The sequence below is a fragment of the Eulemur rufifrons genome, chromosome 29, assembly GCF_041146395.1.
Source record: "Eulemur rufifrons isolate Redbay chromosome 29, OSU_ERuf_1, whole genome shotgun sequence".
NCBI lineage: Eukaryota > Metazoa > Chordata > Mammalia > Primates > Lemuridae > Eulemur > Eulemur rufifrons.
The window spans coordinates 94480861-94503518 of NC_091011.1; the positions used below are offsets into that span (position 1 = coordinate 94480861).

At 43.3% G+C, this 22658-nt stretch overlaps 1 protein-coding gene across 1 annotated transcript; it reads left to right on the plus strand.

Moving 5' to 3' along the window:
• Nucleotides 1-6905: 6905 nt before the first annotated feature.
• Nucleotides 6906-20926, plus strand: ZNF212 (zinc finger protein 212). The gene is made up of 5 exons (XM_069461723.1): nt 6906-7016; nt 16055-16444; nt 16570-16696; nt 17741-17830; nt 18572-20926. Exons 1-5 carry the CDS (start codon nt 6993-6995, stop codon nt 19429-19431), a joined length of 1491 nt encoding a protein of 496 aa, XP_069317824.1. The 5' UTR covers nt 6906-6992; the 3' UTR covers nt 19432-20926.
• The last annotated feature ends 1732 nt before the right edge of the window (nt 20927-22658 follow it).

Consider the following 22658-nt stretch of genomic DNA (forward strand, 5'->3'; position numbering starts at 1 on the left):
TGCTGTAGGGGTGCGAGAGAGTGGAGCTGGGAGACAGACCCACATGAAGAGGAAACTGGCAGCCCAAGGCAGTAGTTTGCTTGATAACAGAGTTGCTGTGAGGAGTAGGAGTTCATGATACCATAAGATGAAACTTTGGAAAAGTAGGGGCTTGAAGGTTGAGTTGGAGGGAGCAGAGGGAAAGGAGGGAGGAGGCAATGTGGGGTGAGAGTGAAACAAGGCATGGAGATAGGAGCTGGGATTGTAAGGTGGGAGACTGGTGTGGCCAGTCGGTGGGGGCGGGCAGTGAAGACATTGTACGTAGTATAGCTGGATGGTGAGGCACAGCCAGGCCATGGAGGTCCTTCAACACCCAAACTGTCCCATAGACAGGCTGCCCATTAGCCTGGGGTTCAGTGCATAGCTCCAAACGGAAGTCAGAGAAGACGAAATGGAAGTCTTGGGAAAGCAGGTTTAAGCCAGATGCCATTGGAAATGAGAGAAACCACAGGCAAACAAAGTTATTTTATGATCAAGGATTCGGGCACCATAACTGGCTCTCTGGGATCTGACCCCTGGGTATTGGGGATAGGTGAGGAGCAGGGGAAACGTAGGGAACTTCACCCCAGGCCCAAGGTTAACCAGCCTGTGCCTATAATTGTACAGTATTGGTTCATCCAATTGTTATTGTTATAAAAACATGCAATGGAGCATCCTATTGGCCTAGGCCCTGGTCTGTATTGGACTGTGGGACAGTTTGGAGGAGGCCACGGCTGTCATTCCATCCCCCACTGACTCCTAGGGAGCCATGAGGGAGGGATATCTCTAAACCAGTAATGCTTGAGAGGAGGGGTCCTGGGTGTGTGTCAGAGTCACACGCACCCCCAACTGTGGTGAGATTCCTGCCCCAAAGGTTGAGAACCTCTGTTCGAACCTGTTTATATTTTAAACCCGTATCACCCCTCAGCTTGGTAATTTCTATAGGTTTACTGTCTCCTATGGTAACGGACTGCCTTTGGTTTTTCTCCTGTTCAAGATTGAAGGGAGAGACTGCATCCAGTATTAGAAGTGTGAAGTGTAAGCCAGCGTTGCTTATCCGGGTGTCCCCACACCTTTCGTCCCTATAGGGTTGGTATCCTTTAACCGTGAAGTGGCTTGAGACCCCATGCTACAATAGAGCCAAAAACAGCAGCCGCCGCCCACATCTCAAGGACGTGGAACAGAGGAGAGGTTCATTTTCCTTTGTCGGCTTGTCCTTCACTGTCCTGCTTTCTGGATTCTCAGATTCACTGCACCTCCCTTCACCGTGCTGGGCTCCTCTTGGCTCTGCGTTAAGCCTGACTGTGGTGCTCAGTGTGTTTTCTTAGTTTGATTTCCCCACAAGACGCTTCTGTGTAATACGCTTTTATACTTTGGAGGTTACAGAAAGGGGCTTATCTCAACCTAGGACAGCAAAGACCTGAAATTAGACCTAACATATTAGTTATCTCTGTTCTTAAAAGACCTTTAACTAGGCTCATGCCTGTAATCCCAATACTTTGGGAAGGTGAGGTGGGTGGATCACTTGAGGCCAGGAGTTCAAGAGCAGCCTGGGTAACATCGGGAGACAGCACCCACCCCCCCCCCCACCCCTGCCCTGCACATCTCTACAAAAAAAAAAAAATTAGCTGGGCATGTTGTAGGATGGTTGTAGTCCTGCTACCCAGGAGACCGAGGCAGGAGGATCCGCTGAGCGCACGAGTTGGAGGGTTGCCATAATTGCACCACTGCACTCCAGCCTGGTAATGTCTCTTTAAAAAAAAAATTTTTTTTAATTAAAACCATCTTGACCTTCATCTTCATCTTCAACTATCTCACCATAAGGAATTTCTTAGAATTTGCCGTCGTCCTGGCTGGATCTCTGCCTCTCTAAAGAGTAGCTGTCTTGCCCCATTGTTTACCCAGAGGAATCCCCAAATCCTCACTTCTTAATGAGAGCAACTTTCTTTTACCTCTGCTCATCTTCTGCCTTCTGGCTGTGCCCTCAGGCCTCTTTTTTCCAACAACTAAAATGGCCTATAAAACTCTGGCTAAACAAAACACTGTTCTCTCCCTGGAATTCTATACCAGTTTTTAATCAATCAATTAATTAATGAAGTTTTGAATACGTTTTACATTAATACATTCAAAATTCAAAATGTGTAAAAAAACAGACACTAAAAAACCTCCTTGTCACCTAGTCACCCAGTTCCCTGATGTGGAAGCATTCAAGCTATCAGGTCTCATATATATTAATACTTCTGTGGATATACAAACACACATATATACTCTAATCCTCCCTCCTGTTTTTGCAGAAAGGGTACAATACTGTATGCTTTGTTCTTCGCTCTGCTTTCTTGCTTTTTTAAGGTATCCGGGAGATCATTCTGATCAGTACATAACTTCTCTTTTGCAGCTGCATGGTTTCCATTGAATGGATGGGCCTTATTTATTTTAGCAGTTCCCTGTTGATTACCTTCAATGCTTAAAGGAGCGTTTCTTTCTCTATGCAGCAAGTATGGTGGCTGCACAGATGTTTAGCCTTTCGGCAGACGCCGTCTCTAGTCTATCTCCTACTGCCGTGCTCTCGCCCTGTGCTCCACCAGGCCTGTCTCTTGACCACTTCCCCTCATTTATTCCCACCTTGGCTCTCGAGGGGAACTGGGCCTGCTCTTTCAGGCCCCAGCTCTGCTTCCATCTTGTCCCTGTCCCTCCACTCCAGGTCACCTCCTCTCCCGATTTCCCGCAGAGCCTTTAGAAGTATCTTCAAATCCAAGGAACTATGGGGCTGAGAAAGATACAAAGACGAGACAGGAGGCACTCCTTACGTTCTGGGACCTTCCATTTGGTTTGGGTGTACTGAGAGCTGTCCATACTCTTATTAGTCAATGTGCTTCTGGTTGCAACCCACAGAAGCTGACTGGCCAACCAAGGAGAAAGGGGAACTTTCTGGAAGGAACCTGGAATTATTTACAGACTCAAAAGAACAGTTTAAGAACCAATCTTGAACACAGACAAAAATGTGTCTGTCACCTCTGCTCCTTTCTCTGTGTTTAGGTCATGCTTATCATTCCTTCAAACCACCTTACCGCCCCCCCCCCCCAAAATGGAGGACAAGACTGTTCCTGATTCATACAGTTTCACTAGGGAGAAAATTGGCCTTTTCCTTCAGCTCAATGAAAAAAATTCCAGGTCCAACTCAGGTCACATGTCCACCCTGGCTAGCCAGGAGGCTAGGGTGTTATGATTGGGCTGGCTTGAGTCAGGTGCTCACCCTTCAAAGGTCACCGAGACCAGGCTGGAGTTGCCACGTAGGAAGATGGCAGCACGCATTTCAATTATATGGCTAGAGCCCAGGAGGAGCATTTCCTGATGGGAGGGAGGAGCTATGCCCAGAGAAAGGGAGACATGCTTGGCTGATGAAGTTCATGGGTGTCCACTACAGACATGTATACAGCAGGGGAGGCACCTTGGGCCAAGGTGTGGTCATCCTAGGATTCTCATTGACCTGGAAGCTGAGGAGGGCATCTTCTTTGGCTGGTTATTAATGTGACAGAAGGAACACACAAGACATGGTCCCTGCCATCTAGGGATTTGCAGGGTAGTAAGGGTAACAGAACAGAAAGAATCTCAACTGAGCAAAATAAAGCCATTGTTTATAAACTTCCTTGAGTAAAAACTGTTTCCACATGCATATATGTACATGTATGTGCCAATATGCATGCTATAAGTCCATACACACAATAGAAAGTTTAAAGGATAAGATAAATATTTTAAAACCATCATTTTAACGTATATCATTTGTTTGAGATTCTAAGAATAGTATTTTTTTTTCCTTTTCTTTCTTTCCTTTTTTTTTTTTTTTTTTTTTGAGACAGAGTCTTGCTCTGTTGCCCCGGCTAGAGTGCAGTGGCATCATTATAGCCCACTGCAACCTCAAAACTCTTGGGTCAAGTCCAAGCCTCCTGAGTAGCTTGGACTATAGGCATGTACCACCACACCTGGCTAATTTTTTCTATTTTCAGAAGAGACAGGGGTCTCACTGTTGTTCAGGCTGGTCTCAAACTCCTAACCTCAAGCAATCCTCCTGCCTCAGCCTTCCAGAGTGCTAGAATTACAGGCATGAGCTACCACACTCTGCCAAAATACTTTTTTCTTTCACTAAAAATGAGAGTGTGGGTGAGATGATATGTAAGGTCACTTTCAGCTTTGTATGCTGGTTGCATTCTACCGATGTAGAGATGATAGGGTAAAGTACTAAGGGCATCCGTTTTCTTGATTTCTCTAATACCACTGACACCAATGGGAATAATTGTGAACCTCATTTAAAGTTTTTTAAAAGGCATGTGTCAAGATATGAGAGTCAGCAGGAAATGACAAATGGGTAGCTTTTAAGAGACACAAAAAAGTGACATTTATCTTGGTAAATTCATTGCAATACAAGGCTTGGACCTTGAAAAAGCAAAAGCAAAGCAGAAGCAAGAAATCGCCTGTTACTGAGTACATGCTGTATGCTGTATGGCTACATAAGCACTTTACATAAATTACTTCTTTTAGTTGTATCAACCACCCTAGAATGAGGTGTTCAAGCTCTCAATGGGAAGGCAAGGACACTGAGGCAGAATGAGCATAGGCCACAAACCTCTCAGTAAGTGAAGGAGCTGTGACTCAGAGAATAATAATGACTATGAGCACTCCTTGAGCTCCTACTCTGTGACAGATACTGTTCTAAGTACTTGAATTGAATTGACTCATTTAACCCACACAACAACTGAGCTAAGTACTATTATTCATCAATAATAGTGAGGCAACAAAGGTACTACGAAGTTAAAGACTTGCCCAAGGTCCACATCTAGTCAGGGGCAGTTCTGGGCTAGGGACCCAGATGGTCTCACTCCTCAGCTCCACTGTGCAAATCCCTGTGCTACACCATCTCCGCAGCCCAGGAGACTGCAAGCCAGGGCCTGGTGCTGCCTCCCTTATAGGCTGGAAATTTGATCTAAATCCTTTTCCAGACTTCCAGGTTCAGAGTCTGGGATGCTGAATCATGCTGACTCTCAAGAGATTGATATATAAACCAGAGTATCAGTTTAATAATTTCCAGGGGCGGACTGGACATTTGCATCAGTCTGGTCCACTTGCTGTCTCCCAGCAGCTACGTGGGAACGTGTACCATCAGAGTTTGCTTGGTGAGCACAGACACAGAATAGAGGGAGTGAGCTCTATCACTGACCTGTTTAATGACCTCAGAATCCTATGTCCTGATATGTCTGTCTCCACAGTTGTGCTACATTTTTTTTTTCTGTTCCTGAGAGCAAGTGTTTATTGGCCTGAGAGAGTAGGTCAGACACTGGGCAGTATCTCCATGGCTGAGTAGTTTCTTCAGGCTGGCCCATTCTTTCTTTAGATTTATGCATGATTCAATCAAGCTCCTGTTGATCTTGTTGCCCTGGAAATCATGGCTTCTCTTTGAGATGACTTTTCCTAGCCTTATTCTCTGATTCACCAATCATTCAGAAATATTTATGAGCACTTCTATGTACAATAAATGGAGGATACAGTAGAAAGACATTTTAGTGGAAGACATACAGATAATTAACATGTAAACTAATGAAAAAATGAGGTTATTTGAGATAGTGATAAATTTCCAGCAGAGTAATGAAATTGAGTGTTAGGGTGGAAGGGGGTGTTGAGCTGTAGACAGGGTGGAAAGGGAATGAGTCTCTGAGGAAGTAGAAGCTGAACTGAACCTGTGTGCAAAGAAAGAGCCAGTCACATGAAAATAATTTTCTTTTGACCTTAAGAGTTTAGTTCTCAGAGGAAGCACATCATGCCTATCATATGAAGTGGAAGTTCATTGCCTGTCTCTAGAGATACAACGAGGCATAAATTAGGTAAGTATGGTTGTAGTAGTGTTGCTGGTATTGGGTATTAAGTACATCGTGATTAAATGGTAACGTGGCCACGCTTTCCAAACTAAAACTCCAAACACCTAGTCCAACATGAAGCATGAGGACTGGAAACATTTGAAATCAGAGCTATCTTGGCTTATCCAAGGCATGTGATTACCATAATTAGTAGGCTACAGCGGGTTGGCCTGGGCACCTGACCCCACACTGTTTGATGTGGAAACTGTGTTTCTAGATTCTGAAAAGGCAAATAAATAACAGGTGAACTTTTGGAATAAAACCACTTAACACTTGGGACCGTATCTCTTTTTTTTTTTTTTTTTTTTTTGAGACAGAGTCTCACTCTGTTGCCCAGGCTAGAGTGAGTGCCGTGGCATCAGCCTAGCTCACAGCAACCTCAAACTCCTGAGCTCGAGCGATCCTCCTGTCTCAGCCTCCCGAGTAGCTGGGACTACAGGCATGCACCACCATGCCTGGCTAATTTTTTCTATATATATTTTTAGCTGTCCATATAATTTCTTTCTATTTTTAGTAGAGATGGGGTCTCGCTCTTGCTCAGGCTGGTCTCGAACTCCTGAGCTCAAACGATCCGCCCACCTCGGCCTCCCAGAGTGCTAGGATTACAGGCGTGAGCCACCGCGCCCGGCCGGGACCATATCTCTTTTCCCCAACTAGATTATATGCTCCTCCCTCAGAAAAAAAGGCTGAGTTTTATACATTTTGTAATCCTTCACAACATTTAGCGGAGTGATGGGCACCCAGAAGACACAACATAGGCCCACGGGTTTGCCTTAATTCCGAATCCGCACTTGACTTTGAGGGATAGAGCCCTCTTACCGCCCCATGGCCTGGAGCGCCCAGCTGCTGCTCACCCTCCTGCCGCACGGGGGCGCAAGGGGAATCCCGCGCGGTGAGGACGAGCAGCTGGAGCCAATCTTGGGCCCGGGAGGGCCCCGCTCCCAGAATGCACCTTGTATCAACACGGCGGCTGTGGCGGCTTCCAGGAGGGTCCGAGGCACCTAGCGGACTGGCATAGAGCCCGAGGGCCATCAGGCGGGGCCCGGGTGTAAAGGGGCGGCTGCAGCCATGGCGGAGTCGGCGCCTGCTCGGGTAAGAAACACCCTCGCGCAGCCTCAGGGGTGCGTTCGGGACGGCGGAGCCCCTGGCCGGGGCGGGCCTTCGCGGTCGGGGCTCAGTCGGGGCTTGGTTTCCAGGGGCCCCAGCTGGCGCGGGTGAACACCGACCTTCTTCCTCGCGACCCTAATGCTTTGCCTTTTTCCTCTCCGGTTCCTTCGCGTCGGGGTCGGAGCCTCGGCGCTGCGTGCCTTTGCCTAGAAACTTCTCCAAGGCTTGTTTTATGTTCTTGGATTTGTGATCCTGCTCACACATTTTATCATTTGTGCGAAAAGAGAACCTGTTTCCAGGTTGGAACGGTGGCACAGGTTGGAACGGTGGCACAGGTTGGAAACCCTGGATCTCCATCCCTACCAGTGAGCTTACCCGGTGCCCCGGGGACCCCAGGGCTCACTGTCTCTCTGCAACTAGCTCATTCTTGGTCTGACGTGTTGCCTGTTCTTCTGCCACACTCTCTTGCTACAGATTTCTGTACTGGAGTGGCAGCCACAGGTCGAAGTCAGGCTGGGCTGCTTCTCCTTGGGAACAGGTGTTACCCACAATGTAGTTACTGGATTTTGCTTGTGGAGCTGTCCAAGCTCTTTCTCATTCTGCTTCCCTCTCCCCCAACCATCCCCGTTCAGGGAATATCAAGCTATGGAGCTTGGTGTGAGGAACATCTTGGGTATGGAGTCAAGAAACTGGAGTTCAGCCATAACTCAGTTGTCCGGTTGGTTGATTTTAGGCAACTTTGTTTACCTCTCTGGGCTTCAGTTACTATAACTGTAAATTAAGAGTGTTGGACTAGTTGCTAGATGAACTCAGATTCCTTCCATCTCTGACATTCTCACACTATTCCACAGTAGTGGTTAACCTAATAATACAGGAGGAGTTGTTATGGAAAGGGCAGATGGAATTGAATTGGTTTTTTTTTTATTATTATTTTATATCATCTTATTGTTATGGGGGATACAGAATTGCAGGTTACATACATTGCCCATGTACCGCCTTTCCCCCCAAGTCAGAGCTCCAGGCGTGTCTGTTCCCCAGGTAGTGCACGTTGCACCCATCATGTAGGTATATATCCCTCCCTTCCCCCCCCCCCCCGAAATTGGTTTTTAATGAAGCATTTTTTGGTCCAGAAACACTTTGAGAATCATGTGAAGTCTTTGTGAGAATGGAGATCCTGTGGTGAAAACTATACCATGAGCAGGGTGTGCTATATTTATATTTGATTCTTATAGGATGTAGGTAAGAACTAAGAAGGGAGAGATTGGAAGACTTAGGGAACAAGTGTTTGTGTTCAAGGAAGTTAACAGTTGAATTGGGAAGACAGGATACAAATGTTTACAATATTTACCTCATCTGTCCGCTGTAAGCTAAGCTGATCCAGTCAAAGACCAGGATTTTCATCAAGACCAAATTAGCATCAGAGTGGGGCAAGAGGACCCTGCCAGAGTGCTGCTTCCTTAGTGGTCAGTTCACGGTTACCTACATGTCTTCTGCAGACCTTGTTAGAATGAAGCCTCAAAGGTCCACCAGAGTCCCAAATTATGCTTTAAATAACTTATGGATTTTTCAGTGTAGGACTATTTAAATTGTTCTTCAGCATATTTTTATTCTCAGACATCTATTCAGGATTCTGTGACTCTCATTTGACAGTATGACTAAGTTACCAACGTACCTTTGAGGAAAACAACTACAAATGCTGGGGAAAACTCCCACATAAATATATTTGAAATGTGTGCTAGTAAATAATACTTGGAGCCCAATATCTAAGTGAAAGAGAGAACTCTAAAAAGATAGTCAGATTTCTGAAGCCAACTATGAGGACACATGCTGAACATTTGTCTTTTGTGTTTATGACTTCAAGGAACCTAGAAAATAGAAGACAAGACTCATAGCCTAAGGTAGAGTGTATCAGAAGCTCCCTACCTCAATCCCATAAAGCTGAGTCTCCAAAGGGCAACATTGTGTGTAAGGATGAACTAAAAGTAAGTTCTTACCCCCAGCTGATTGCAAAGAAAATTGTGTCAAACCTTGGTACTGAGAGATGAGTATGACGTGCTCCTTGAGAATTTACGGTGACCCTCATGTGAGTTTGTTCCCTGAATTCATACTACCTGGATGATCCAAGAAACCTCAAGCCAAGAGTTTAGTTTAAAGTAGAGCCCCCAGCTGGCAATTTGAAATAAACACAAATCTTTTTCTGAAAGAATCTACATGTAACTCAGATTTCAACTAATTCTCATACTTAAAGTTCCAGGAAATATGAGTTCAAAATAAAAAATTACCAAACAAGGAAAAAACACCAAGAGAAGCCAGTAAAAATAATGAAGAACAAAATTAGACCCTCAGAGATTTCATATGTTGGAGTTATCAGACACAGAATATGAATTAACTGTTTAATATATTTAAAGATAAAAGGAGGGATGGAAAGTATGAGTAAAGGCCAAGAGACTATAAACATGACCAAACAGATTTGAAAAATAATCAAATAGAACTTCTAAGAACAGAAAATATAATTAAAATTGGAAAGTCAATGGAAACCTTTACCTAGCACATTAGACGTGCTGACAAGATAGTCAACTGAATGTAGAGCTAAAAAAATTAGCCCAAAAGCAGCACAGAGTTAGAGAGAGAGAGAGATGGAAAACATGAGAAGGTAAGAGATATAGAAGATGAATGGGAAAATCTAGCATTCATTTAATTGGAATTCCAGAAGGAACACACAAACTCATACAAATACCAATACATAGAAACTCAGTGGATTCCAATCAGGATAAACAAAAAGAACTCTCTACTTAGGCACATAGTAGTGAAACTGCAGAATACAAGGCAGAAAGAAGTTTTAAAAGCAACCAAAGAACAAAGTCAGATTACCTTCCAATGAACTACAGTAAGACTGCTTCTCAACAGCAACAATGGAAGCCAGGCAACAGTTAAATGATATTGTCAATAGGCTGAAAGAAAATAACTGTGATCCCAGAGTTTTATACTGAGCAAAAATATCTTTCAAAAACAAGGATACAATAAAGACATTTTCAGACAAATTAAAACTGACAGTTTACTAACAATACACTCTCATTAAAGGAAGTTCTAGGCTGGGCACAGTGGTTCATGCCTGTAATCCCAGTGCTTCGGAAGGCCAAAGCAGGAGGATTGCTTGAGGCTAGGAGTTTGAGTCCAGCCTGGAAAACACAGCAAGATCCTGTCTCTACAAAAAATAAAAATAATTAGCTGGGTGCCGTGGCTTGCACCTGTAGTCCTAGCTATTTGGGAGGCTGAGGCAAGAGGATTACTTAAGCCTAGGAGTTCGAGGTTACAGTGACCTATGATCGTGCCACTGTAATCCAGCCTGGGTGACAGAGTAAGACTCTGTCTCTATTTAAAAAAAAAAAAAAGGAAATTCTAGAGGATGCATTTCAGGTAAAAGGAAAATTATCCCAAATAGAAAGTCTGAAAATGTAAGAAAGTGTGATGATCCATGAAAATGGGTAAATCTAAGCAAATATTGACTGACTAAAACAGTTAAAATTTCTTGTGGGATTAAAAACAAAGAGAATTCAAATATGTGATGGTATTGATGTAAAAGGAAGAAATGATCAGAATTCAAGTGTTAAAATGTCTTTGTAAGTATGCTTCCCATAATTTCTAGGATAATTGCTAAAAGACTAGAAATTGTGTAACTACAGATTGCAAAAGGAAATAACAGAATAAAAAAGAAATGATCTAAAAGAAGGCAAGAAAGAAGATGAGAACAAAAGCACAAAAAAGGTAAAAATAAAACAAATCAATAATTACAATAACTATAAATGAACTAAATGTTCTAGTTAAAAGGCAAAGATTGTCAGGATAGGGAAAATCCACCTATATGGTTTATAAAAGATGCAAGTAAAAGACAAGGCTATAGAAACAGTTGAATATAAAGGAATATGAAAAAATATACAAAAAAATTCTAATTAAAAGAAAGTTGGGCAAAGATGTGGAAACAACCCAAATGCCCATCAATACGTGATTGGATTAGTAAACTGTGGTATATGTATACCATGGAATATTACTCAGCTATAAGGAATGATGAAGATACGACATCTCTATGGTTCTCCTGGAGAGAGTTGGAACCCATTATATTAAGTGAAGTATCCCAAGAATGGAAAAACAAGCATCACATGTACTCACCAGAAAATTGGTTTCCCTGATAATCACCTAAATACAAATCTGGGAAAGACACCAATTGGACATCAGACTGAGGTGGGGGGTGGGGGAGGGGATGGGAGTATGCCTACACAATGAGTGCATTGCGCACCGTTTGGGGAGTGGTAACACTTGAAGGTGCTGACTCGGGAAAGGGGGGGCGGGGAAAAAAATATGAAACTGTTGTTTTTAACTTGCATTGTTCACTTAATAATTTATCATGAATATTTCCCATATTATTTCATATCATTGTACAAGAAATAATGTATACATTATGAGGACATACTGTATCTAACAAGATATACTGTTAGACTCTGATTCTGTAAAATTAAATTGTTATAAAAAAAAAAATTAAGGTTCTCAGGTGTACTCAAGTGCTCAATAGTCAATAAAAAGGTGGTTATTAAAAAAAAAAAAAAGAAAGTTGGCTTAAATATATTAATATTGCTAGAGCTAGAAGGCTACTACTTTTATAATGGTAAAAGACTCAATTGACCATCTTGATAGGACGTTTCTAAACCTGTATGCACCTAATTACATAGTCTCAAAATATATAAAACAAAAAATGGCAGAACAAGAAAAATTCACCATCATAATAGAAGATGTTAACAGAACTTTAGTATTTTATTGAGCAGAAAAGAATTAGTAAGGGTATACTGCATTCAGTAGAGCTTTCCAAGATGATGGAAATGTTATGCTCTACACTGTTCAAAACAGTAGCCACTAATCCTGTGTGGCTTTTGACCACTTGAAATGTAGCTAGTATGACCAAGACACTGAATTTTATTTTGTTTATTTATTTATTTTATTTTATTTTTTTGAGACAGGGTCTTGCTGTGTTGCTTGGGCTAGAGTGCAGTGGTGTCCTCGTAGCTCACTGCAACCTCCAACTTCTGGTCTTGAGCCATCTTCTTGCCTCAGCTTCCCATGTAGCTGGGACTGCAGGTGTGCTCCTTGAAGCCCAGATAATTTTTTCTATTTTTGTAGAGATGAGGTCTTGCTATGTTCCTCAGGCTCGTCTTGAACTCCTGACCTCAAGTGATCCTCCTGCTTCGGCCTCCTGGAGTGGTAGGATTACAGGCATGAGCCACTGCACCCAGCCAAGGAACTTAATTTTAAATTTTAATTAATTTAAATATAACCAGGCATGTGTAACTAGCAGCTGTTATATTGGACAGCACAGGTACATATGATTAACTTTTTACCCATGTATCTATCAGCATATAATATCAACGTATAGAGATACAATGAAGACAAAGGAGAGAAGGCAAAAACAATGAAACCTATTAGGAATAAAAGTGTGTTCACTCTCATTGTCTGTTGGTTGACTCTGCCGTGTGGAGGAACCTTAGGCTGTTGAGTAGAACACCTCCATGCACCCTCTTCATGTGTCTTGAGATTCCTGAAGTGATTCTAGTACTTGTCTGCCTATGATTTGCCCTACTTGACACAGTGGAGCGGAAACAAACTGTCCATACCATGTCTTCCTTTAATTGCAGATTCCTGAGCAAAACACAATAGATGTTGTTGTCTTAAGCCACTGAGTTTTGGGATGATTTGTTGTACGACAGTCAACGATCAGAACTGGTACCTAACGGACTATGTTAAAACATTGAAAGATATTAAAATGGAGTGGCATACTATGTGCATGGATTCGAACATTTTATCCTAAAGATGTTACTTATTTTCAGTTTTTCTGTGGATTCAATGCAGTTCCAAACAAAATCTCTGAAGATATTTTTGTGAAACTCTTCAAGTTTGTAGAATATCAGTGGGCCAAAAATAGTCAAGATATTCTTAGCCTGGTTTGGTGGCTCATGCCTGTAATCTTGGCACTCTGGGAGGCCGAGGTGGGAGGATTGCTTGAGCTCAGGAGTTCAAGACCAGCCTAAGCAAGAGTGAAGACCCGTCTCTACTAAAAATAGAAAAAATTAACCAGGTGTGGTGGCATGCACCTGTAGTCCCAGCTTCTTAGGACGCTGAGACAGGAGGATCACTTGAGCCCAGGAGTTTGGGGTTGCTGTGAGCTAGGCTGATGCTATGGCACTATAGCCCAGGTGATACTCTTGCAAAATGAGGTGGGACTTGCCTTACCAGATGTCAATAATTATCATAAAATATGATAATTAAGACTATAATATTGGTAAAGTGATAATGAAAATTGACCTGTAGAACAGAATAAAGATGCCAGAAACCGACTGATATGTATGAAAACTTGATTTGTGACAGAGAATAACATTACAGATTAGTGGTTAAATGATGGATCTTTCATAAGATAGTGTTAGGTCTACTGATGATTTCCCATATGGAACTTGAGCCTTATCCTATACACAAATTATCAGTCCTAGTTGAGGTAAATAGTCAAATATGAAAGGCAAATGTATAAAGTGCTTAGAAGATGGTATTGTGTAATATAAGAATTTGGTTTTTACACTCAACACAAAAGTTCAAACCATAAAAGAATTAACATTGGTAAAACAAAACCACGTTAAAATTAAGAACTTTTTATCAAAAGATAACAAAGAGTTAAAAAAGGCACAAATAAGGAGAAGATATTTGCAATATGTAAAACTGATAAAGATTAGTTTCTAGAATTTGTGGAGAAATTCTATGAGACAGTAAGGAAAAATTAGATAACCCAAAAGATAAATGGATGAATTACTTGAGCAGGTAGTTCACCAAAGGGGAAATCTGAATGGCCAATGAACAGAAAGATGCAATATTTGGTATTATCTACTTAAGTTCAGGGTATATATACCCTTTGACCAAAGAATTCCCTACCTAGGACTGTATCCTAGGGAAACTTTTGTTTGTGTGTGTACTAGGAACCATGTACAATCGTGTTCATTATACACTGTTTGTAATGACAAAAATGTGGAAACATCAATAATGGAATGGAAAATAAATTGTGGTATAGTCGTACAGTGAATATTATACATCAGTGAAAAAGAATTAATTACAGCCACATGAAACAATAGAATATTCCTAGGAGTTGTAGAGCAATGATTCCATTTATATAAAGTCCTAAAACATGCAAAACTAAAGAACATACTGTTTTAAAAACAAACCTAAAAACCTGAAGAAAGGTGATTAATAGAAACCAAATTCAGAATAGTAGTTACTTCAGAGAGTCACCCAATGGACATCAAAGGTGTTACTTGTGTGTGTGTGTATATTTGTTAAGCTGGTGGTTACATGAATATTTATTACTACTTTGTACATTTTATGTATTACTTAAGTATTCCTTTTTAAACTATTCAATATTAAAAAGCAATAGTTTCTCAGGGTTGGAAATTACCTTAAATATCATGTAGTCTAACATAAGTATTATTTATAGTATTTGTTTTGGAGATTAGAAAGCAGATTATAGTTAGATATAGCAGATTGAGTTTGATTACTCAAGCAGATTATAGTTTCCTTAACAATAGGGAAGTATTTTGTACTTCATGGTGATGGGATTTTCAGACCATAAAGATACACCCATTGTTTAATACATGATCTGACAATATGATATTCAAAGGGAGGCCTGTGCCACAAAATCCAGAAATATGGTCAGCATAAGTGTACTTTTTGTGTTCTTATCACTTTCAGGAATACTCTTAAATATTGGATTTAAGAAAAAAAATCATGAAAGAATACATGTTTATTGAGAAGTTGAATAAGCGATAGTTTTTAATGAAAGAGTAAACCCTCCTTCACAGTTCTCTGAGGGTAACCGATGTTTACATTTGTTTGGTGAATATCTTTCCAAACCTTTGTTTATGCTGAAATAAACATATACCCATATATTTTCTCTTCTTTAGGAAAATGGGACCATAATAAATGTATTTCCCTAAAAGTTGGATTTTTAACCTATCAATGTATGATGAACACTTTTCCAAACTCACTCAGTCTCTTTTCTTTTTCTTTTTGGTTTTTTAAGAGACAAGGTTTTATTCTGTCACCCAGGCTGGAGTGCAGTGCCGTGATAATAGCTCATTGTAACCTCAAATTCTTGGGCCCAAACAATCCTCCTGCTTCGTCCTCCAGGGTAGCTGGGATTGTAGGCATGTGCCACCATGCCCAGCTAATTTTTAACATTTTTTTGTAGAAATCAGGTCTTGCTATGTTGCCCAGGCTGGTCTTGAACTCCTAGCCTCAAGCAGAACCTCTGCCTCAGTGTTCCAGAGTGCTGGGATTACAACCATGAGCCATGCCCAGCCCTCATTCTTTCTAGTAGTTATATAAAACCATTTCTAGTTGTGCCATAGTTTAACCCTTCCCTTATTAATAGACATCTAAATTATCTCCAGGTTTTGACCATTCCAAAGAGTATTACCAGTATTAATCTTTGTATGTTTGAAAATACTAATGCCATTTATTTTTGTAAGATAGAGTCTCTAAGTGGGATTGCTAGGTGAAAGGGTTTTTAATGACTTTTTGAGATTTCCTTCCCTAAGAGTTTGTAGTATTTTTTATTCCAGGAGTGTCATGAAAGTGTCAGTTTACCATGTCATGATCGCTCTGAATGTTATGCCATGTCTCTCTTTCTCATGTTTGTCAGTCTGATGGGTGAAAAGTGGTTTCACTTGGTTATATTTATATTCCTGATTGCAAGGTGGTTGTCTTTTCATGTGTTTATTGATTGCTTGCATTTCCACTTTCATAAATGATTTATAGCTTGCAGTTTTATTTTTGGGTTTTTTTCCTTTACACTTCACATCTTGTTAAATATTCTGTCCCTATTTGTTTTTAGACTTTGTTTATGGTATCTTCTGGACTTGGACAGATGTGTCCAAGCATCACTTCTTGATGTTTGGAAATGATATTGTCTGACTGACCCTGTATCTTTGATCTTTTAGCACAGGAGAAAACGACGCCCCACATCTTTAACTTCTTCCACGCTTCCTTCACAAGCCACAGAGAAAAGCTCATATTTCCAGACCACTGAGATCTCACTCTGGACGGTGGTGGCTGCCATTCAGGCCGTGGAGAAGAAGATGGAGTCTCAGGCCGCCCGACTCCAGAGTCTGGAGGGGCGCACGGGGACAGCTGAGAAGAAGCTGGCCGACTGCGAGAAGACGGCCGTGGAGTTCGGGAACCAGCTGGAGGGCAAGTGGGCCGTGCTGGGGACCCTGCTGCAGGAGTACGGGCTGCTGCAGAGGCGGCTGGAGAATGTGGAGAACCTGCTGCGCAACAGAAACTTCTGGGTCCTGCGGCTGCCCCCGGGCAGCAAGGGCGAGGCCCCCAAGGTAGCCCCACTGAGAATTTAGGCAAGAGGGAGAGCCCAGCCCTTTGATATCTAAGGTTCTGAATGCTGGCTTTTCCTTCATGGCTGTGAGTAGCGGTGCTCATTGTGTGCCATTTGTGATTTCAGGTGTCCAGGTCACTGGAGAATGATGGCGTCTGTTTCTCCGAGCAGGAGTGGGAGAATCTGGAGGACTGGCAGAAGGAGCTCTATAGAAACGTGATGGAGAGCAACTATGAGACGCTGGTCTCTCTGAGTGGGTAGTGGTTTTATCCCTAGAATTCTCTCCCAGAAATCCTACAATTTCTGGCCCGTAGCTTGTGACTCAGACTACACCTGTGACTCTACTTGGTTTTGGATCCTCTGTTGGCCTGTGCTGGGTTGAGAAGTGGGAGTCTACAGGTCCTCCCATTTATAGGGACTTTTGGAAAGGTCTCAGTGTTGTGCCTCTTATATTTCTTCTCTGTGGTCACATAGTTCTTGATAATGTTTTCTAAGAGATAAGATGTCATTATATACATTCTAGTGTGGTATGACTTGAGTTCCTCCCTGACAAGAAACCCTGCAGTACCTGGGACGAGGCAGGCAGCACAGGCTAACCAGAAGCTTTTTCTGGCATTTGGCTGGAATTACAGCCAGTCATTGTGATCTTAATGTTTATTTCATGTTGATTAGACGTGCTGCTTAATAGGTAGCAATCTTTATATGTAAAATGTTACCCATTATGTAATAAATGCATTTTATTTGGTAGACAAAATATTTTAAAACCTAGGTCCGTGGAGGGGTGTCAAGAAGGCCATTGTGCCTGGAGCAGAGTAACTGGGGAAGGAAGTAGGAGATGGGCCAGCGAGGTGACCGCGTGACCTCAGCTGGGTCAGGGGCTCTCCTCATAGCTGTTCCATTGTCTGTCACGCTGCCTACCTTACATTGCGGTGCCTTAGCAAGGGTGAAACTGGATCCCCTGAAAGGAAGCATTGGCAGGACGTAAGCTGTGTCCTGGGAGGAAGCAGTGCTGGTGCTGGGGAGAGCAGCAGTGGCTCTGCAGCCCGACTGCCTCAGCCACGGGGGCTCCAGGGGAGGGCACTGGAGCAGCAGCTAGCCAGATTGATCATTAGGATTGGCCAGAATTTTCTAATTGTCCTCCACTGCTAGGGGAAAGTGACAAGAACGGTAGCCTTTGAATCTTTTGAAGTTTTAGTTTCTACTCCCAGCTATTTGGTCACTTTGTTCATCAGCAGCTGCCCAGTGTGCAGTGAGCTTTGCTCTCTCCTGGGCTTACACTATGCTGTTTCCAACCCAGAGGTCCTTGGCCAGCCAGAGGGAGAAGCAGAGTTGGGTACAGAGATGCTGGGCGACCTAGAGGAGGAAGGCCCTGTTGGTGCCCACCCAGGTGAGTGGCTCCAGAATATTCAGTCTCCCTCCTGCAGCTCTCTGCAGTCTGCAGTGAGCTTTCCTACTATTGAACTGCCAAACGCTGACTGTCAGCAACCTCATGTGGCATTTGCTTGTTCTAGACACCTTTATGACTCATTAGTTCACCTTTATATGTGTCTCTTAACTCCTACTCTGTGGGGCCCTTAAGACTATTGACCATATCACCCTTCCTCCTGTCCCGCAGAATAGAGTATGTGATAGGCTGTAGTCCAAATCTGCTGGAGGTTGAGAGCGGTAGGTCAGAGCTTCAGGAGGGAAGGGAATGCAGGAGAAGCATTTGGCAGCAGGTCATCTGGGGAGACTATGCAGGAAGAATAGAGCTGGGGACACGGATTTTTAGCTGTAGGTTTAGTTTATTTCTCTTTAATCTTTCAAATTTGCTATTTAAACACTCTCAATTAGTATAATTATTACAATATATTTTGTCATTTTCACAAGGATTGAATATAAATTTGTAGACAAGCTTGGAGAACTATCATTTATAACATTGTTCTATAAGAGTAATATTCAGATTTCCAGTCAACATGCTTATGGGTTGGTTTTTCACAAATCTTGGAACCTAGTCAGCCTCATTCTCCCACAAGCGTCCTAATTCACTTGTTCCTAGGGTGCTTCTGAAATTCACAGATGTTTGGCTCAGAAGAAACTGAAGGTGCTAGAGTGTGATCCTTTTTGTTGGTTTTCTTCCTCTTTGCAGCAGATGGGGTCATGATCAAACAGGAGCTACAGTACAAGCCAGAAGGCTCTTCACATCTTCCTGGAGAGTTCTCAGTCATGACTGAAGAGCAGGCTTTCCTGACCCCGGAGCACACTGAGCTCTGGGATGGCCAGGGCAGTTCTGTCCTCTTGGAAACAGGTCCTGGGGGCTCTAATCTAGAGGAGCCCGTTGAGGGCAGTAGAGACGTTAGCGGTGGCAGAATTCTGGGCTGCCCGAAGCAGAAATCTCATAGGCAGATACAGCTGAGTCAGGAACATGGGCAGGGCCTGAAGCTGAAAAGGGACACTTCCGGCCCCTATGAATGTTCTGAATGTGAGATCAACTTCCGCTATAAGCAACAGCTGGCCACACATCTGCGGAGCCACTCAGGGTGGGAGGCTTTTACACCTGAAGAGCCAGAGGAGAGCCTTAGGCCCAGGCCACAGCTTAAGCCCCAGGCCAAGAGGGCCAAGCTGCATCAGTGTGACGTGTGCCTGAGGAGCTTCAGCTGCAAGGTGAGCCTGGTGACCCACCAGCGCTGCCACCTGCAGGAGGGGCCCAGTGCTGGCCAACGCATCCAGGAGAGGTTCTCGCCCAACAGTCTGGTTGCTTTGCCGGGCCACATCCCTTGGAGGAAGAGCCGGAGTTCCCTCATCTGTGGTTACTGTGGCAAGAGCTTCAGCCACCCGTCTGACCTGGTGCGGCACCAGCGCATCCACACGGGCGAGCGGCCCTACAGCTGCACTGAGTGCGAGAAGAGCTTTGTCCAGAAGCAGCATCTCCTGCAGCACCAGAAGATCCACCAGCGGGAGCGGGGTGGGCTGGCCTTGGAGCCTGGAAGGCCCAATGGCCTGCTTTAAGAGTGCCAGCCCCTCGCCCGTCCGGGGGGCGGAGGGGGGTGGCATTTGTCCCCCCGTAGAGACACTGTGCAGAGTCAGGGACTGACTTCTTCCTGAGGGAAACTGCTTCTCATTTGCCTTCCTTTGACCAGGTACCTAGCCAAGCCCAAGGGCTGTCCTGAAAATCACGTGGAAGAGGACAGGTCTGGGACCAGGTCTTTACCCTGCTGCTGAGTTTGCTGTCTCTTGACACCTTCAGGTCTCTAATTTTCCCATCCGTGCTGATACTGTTGGGCTGGGGTCGGAGATGTAACCCCGCAGGGTCTGGTGGCTGGTTCCAGGACTCACCCCGGCATTGCACGGCTTCCTGAAGGGTTCAGTGAGGCCACAGTGGGTAAGCAGGTGTGTGGAAGAGTTCTGGGAAGCATAACCTTCTATTTCTTCTTTTGTAGTCTCTGTTAATAACAAGTAGAAGGAATAATTTAAACAAACTGCTTATCCTGCTCTGATGAACCTTTTTTTAGAATTAGATTTTAGTTGATTTTTAAAGAATACATCCCAACACTTGTTTTTTAAATTTCAAGAGTTGTAGAAGTTGTTCCTAACATGGGGACTGGGCCTACCCTCTAGGAGGGAATAGTATATGGGGCTCTTTTAGCCCACCCACACTTAGGCCAGAGAGCAAGGGACTACAGGGCTCCCTCTTGTGGGAGTGCTTGGTGCTCTTAAATGGGCTAATTGTGTCAAAAGGACCAAGAGGAAGAGAGTGGTAGGGTAGACCGCATCCCTGCTGAGAATAAAGATTTTAGTAAAGGAGCTGAGTCCAGCTTTGGGAGCTTAGGTGTCTCACCACACCCCTCTCTTCCTCTTCCCACCCCCTCCTTGCTGCAATGCTGCAGCCTCCTGGAGTAGAAATAACTACAGGGTGTCCCCAAAGTCTCCATACATAGGGAAAATGGGAAATTGTAGCCAAATGTACCTTTATTTACAAAATATTCATGACAGAATTTTTCCTTTGTGTGGAGACTTTTGGGACACCCTGTACTTTGTTACTTAAGGTCATTCAGCGTGTATCAGTGGTTATTTGAGTTTGTTCCTATTTCACCAGTCCTTACTTGAGTTTGTTCAGATTACACGTTCCAAATTCATTCTGGGATTGTCTATTCCAGGGATGGCAGAGAAAAAGCACACAGATGCTTGTCTCCCAGTGGTGGTGAATACCTGCCCCACTGTTTGGGGAGATGGGAGCGGGCTCCTGGGTCATATGCGAATGTCCCCTTGGATGATTTGCAGTTGCCTAGAATAAAACTTGCTACTAGCAAAAAAGGCTCATATTAGATGTGTTTTTTCTCCATTTGTCAAAAACACTCTCTGGGGCCCAGGGTGGAAGAGGTGCATCTGGAACAGTGACAGAACTGACGGCACAGCCTGACCTGCACTTTTACTTAACCCTAGGACAGAAGACAAAAAGAGAGCAATGGTGAAAATATTCATGGGTCCTACTTGTGGTAGTGGAGAGCTGGAGACAATCTGGGTGTCGGCTGTTGGGAGGTAGAAAGGGTAGATGAGATATGGTGGGTACCCAGGGGAGTAGTAGGCAGCTGTTAGGAACATTGGCCTAGACACACGTGTAGCCACCTGGATCCATCTTAAACATTCAATGCTGAGTAGAGAAGGTAAGAAATTGAGATCTTAACATAATACCATTTATGTAAATTAAAAATGCATGCACACAAAACATTTTCAAAGAACACTTAGAAACCAAAAGGTAAACATTAAAGACATTACAATTGCCTGTGGAGAGAATGAGTTGGGTATGGAGATAAAAGGAACAGATGAATAGATACAAGGAAACTTGGGTTGCTGTAAGGGATGGGATCATCTTGTTACAGAAACTGATGCAGGGAAGTAGTCGTGGGGCAGGTGCTGTGCGAGGTGTGTAGCTTCATTGTGCGTAGCTTCTTTCCTAAGTTTCTTTCACAGTCTTTTCTTACCTGTAAGCTTTTGCATTATACTGTAGATACCCCTTCTGTCCCGTCCTTGATTATTTTTACCTCCCAATTGTTGAGTGTTTTAATATGACCAGCCTTGTGCCTTACATTGTAGAGAAAAAGGCCAAGAACAAGATAACAGTCCTTGTTCTCTAGCAAAGTTAAGTTTTCCTTGAGGCAGGGAAGTAATTGTGTCAAGCATTTGGACTACTGCTAACATTTGTTGAGCACTTGTGTGCTAGGCACTGTTTTAATTTCTTTACATAAAAATAAATCCTCATACTATCCTGTGTGGTGAACATGATTTTGCCTCATTTTACAAATGAGATGTGGGTGGAGACCTGAGAAGTGAAGTAACAAGCAGAGGTGGTAGGAACCCGTCTTGCATCAGAGCCCACAAACTTGGCCACGGGGTGCTATTGCTTCCTCAACTAAACGCCCCGATGTCACAGTTGGTTTCTAAGTCCCAGGGTGTGGTCTCTGCACCAGCAGCATTGGCGCCCCCAGCAGCTTGGTAGAAATGCAGATTCTGAGGCCCCCCTCCCAGAGCCGCTGCATCAGAATCTGCATTTTAACAAGATCTTCAGGTGATTCTCTGCACACAGAGGCACTGTCTTAAGTCTTCCAAAAAATAGCCTCTTGCCTGCTTCAACTATCCTTCATTGAGAGCCTGCTCTGCTAGGTGCTGAGGAGAAAACAGGAAATGGAATCATCTGAAGGACAGGTATAATCAAGTTAGAGAGTGAAGTCAACACATAGGGAAGAATTAAATGCCAGACATTAGAGACTTACCTGTCCTGTCTTTTATCTCCTTCCTATTCCCACACTTAAGGTCCTAGTTGTCACTCACCTGAACTTCTCAGTAACCTAAGTGGTCTCTTCCTCCTAATTACATCTATTTTTCCTGCTAGAGTTACTGTCTTTGAACATAACTGGACATGGGCTTTCATCACAACTTTGCAATGGCTTTCAGCAGCTACCAATAAAGAGCAAATATTTTAATATAAAACTCAAGACTTTGACAACCTAATGCATCCATTTTTCTCCTTTCACTCTCCAAACTGCTGCTGCCACATTGGGCTTCCTGTCATTTATTGAATAAGCTGTGCTTTCAGCAATGCCCTTTTCTGAACCAAACACTATTTTTCACTGTTTTGGTTTATAATTCCCTTATGTGAAAGCTTCCCTTATTCATTTTTCACTGGACAAATGTTCATAGGAACATTGGCTTAGATGCACATGTATTAGGCATCTATT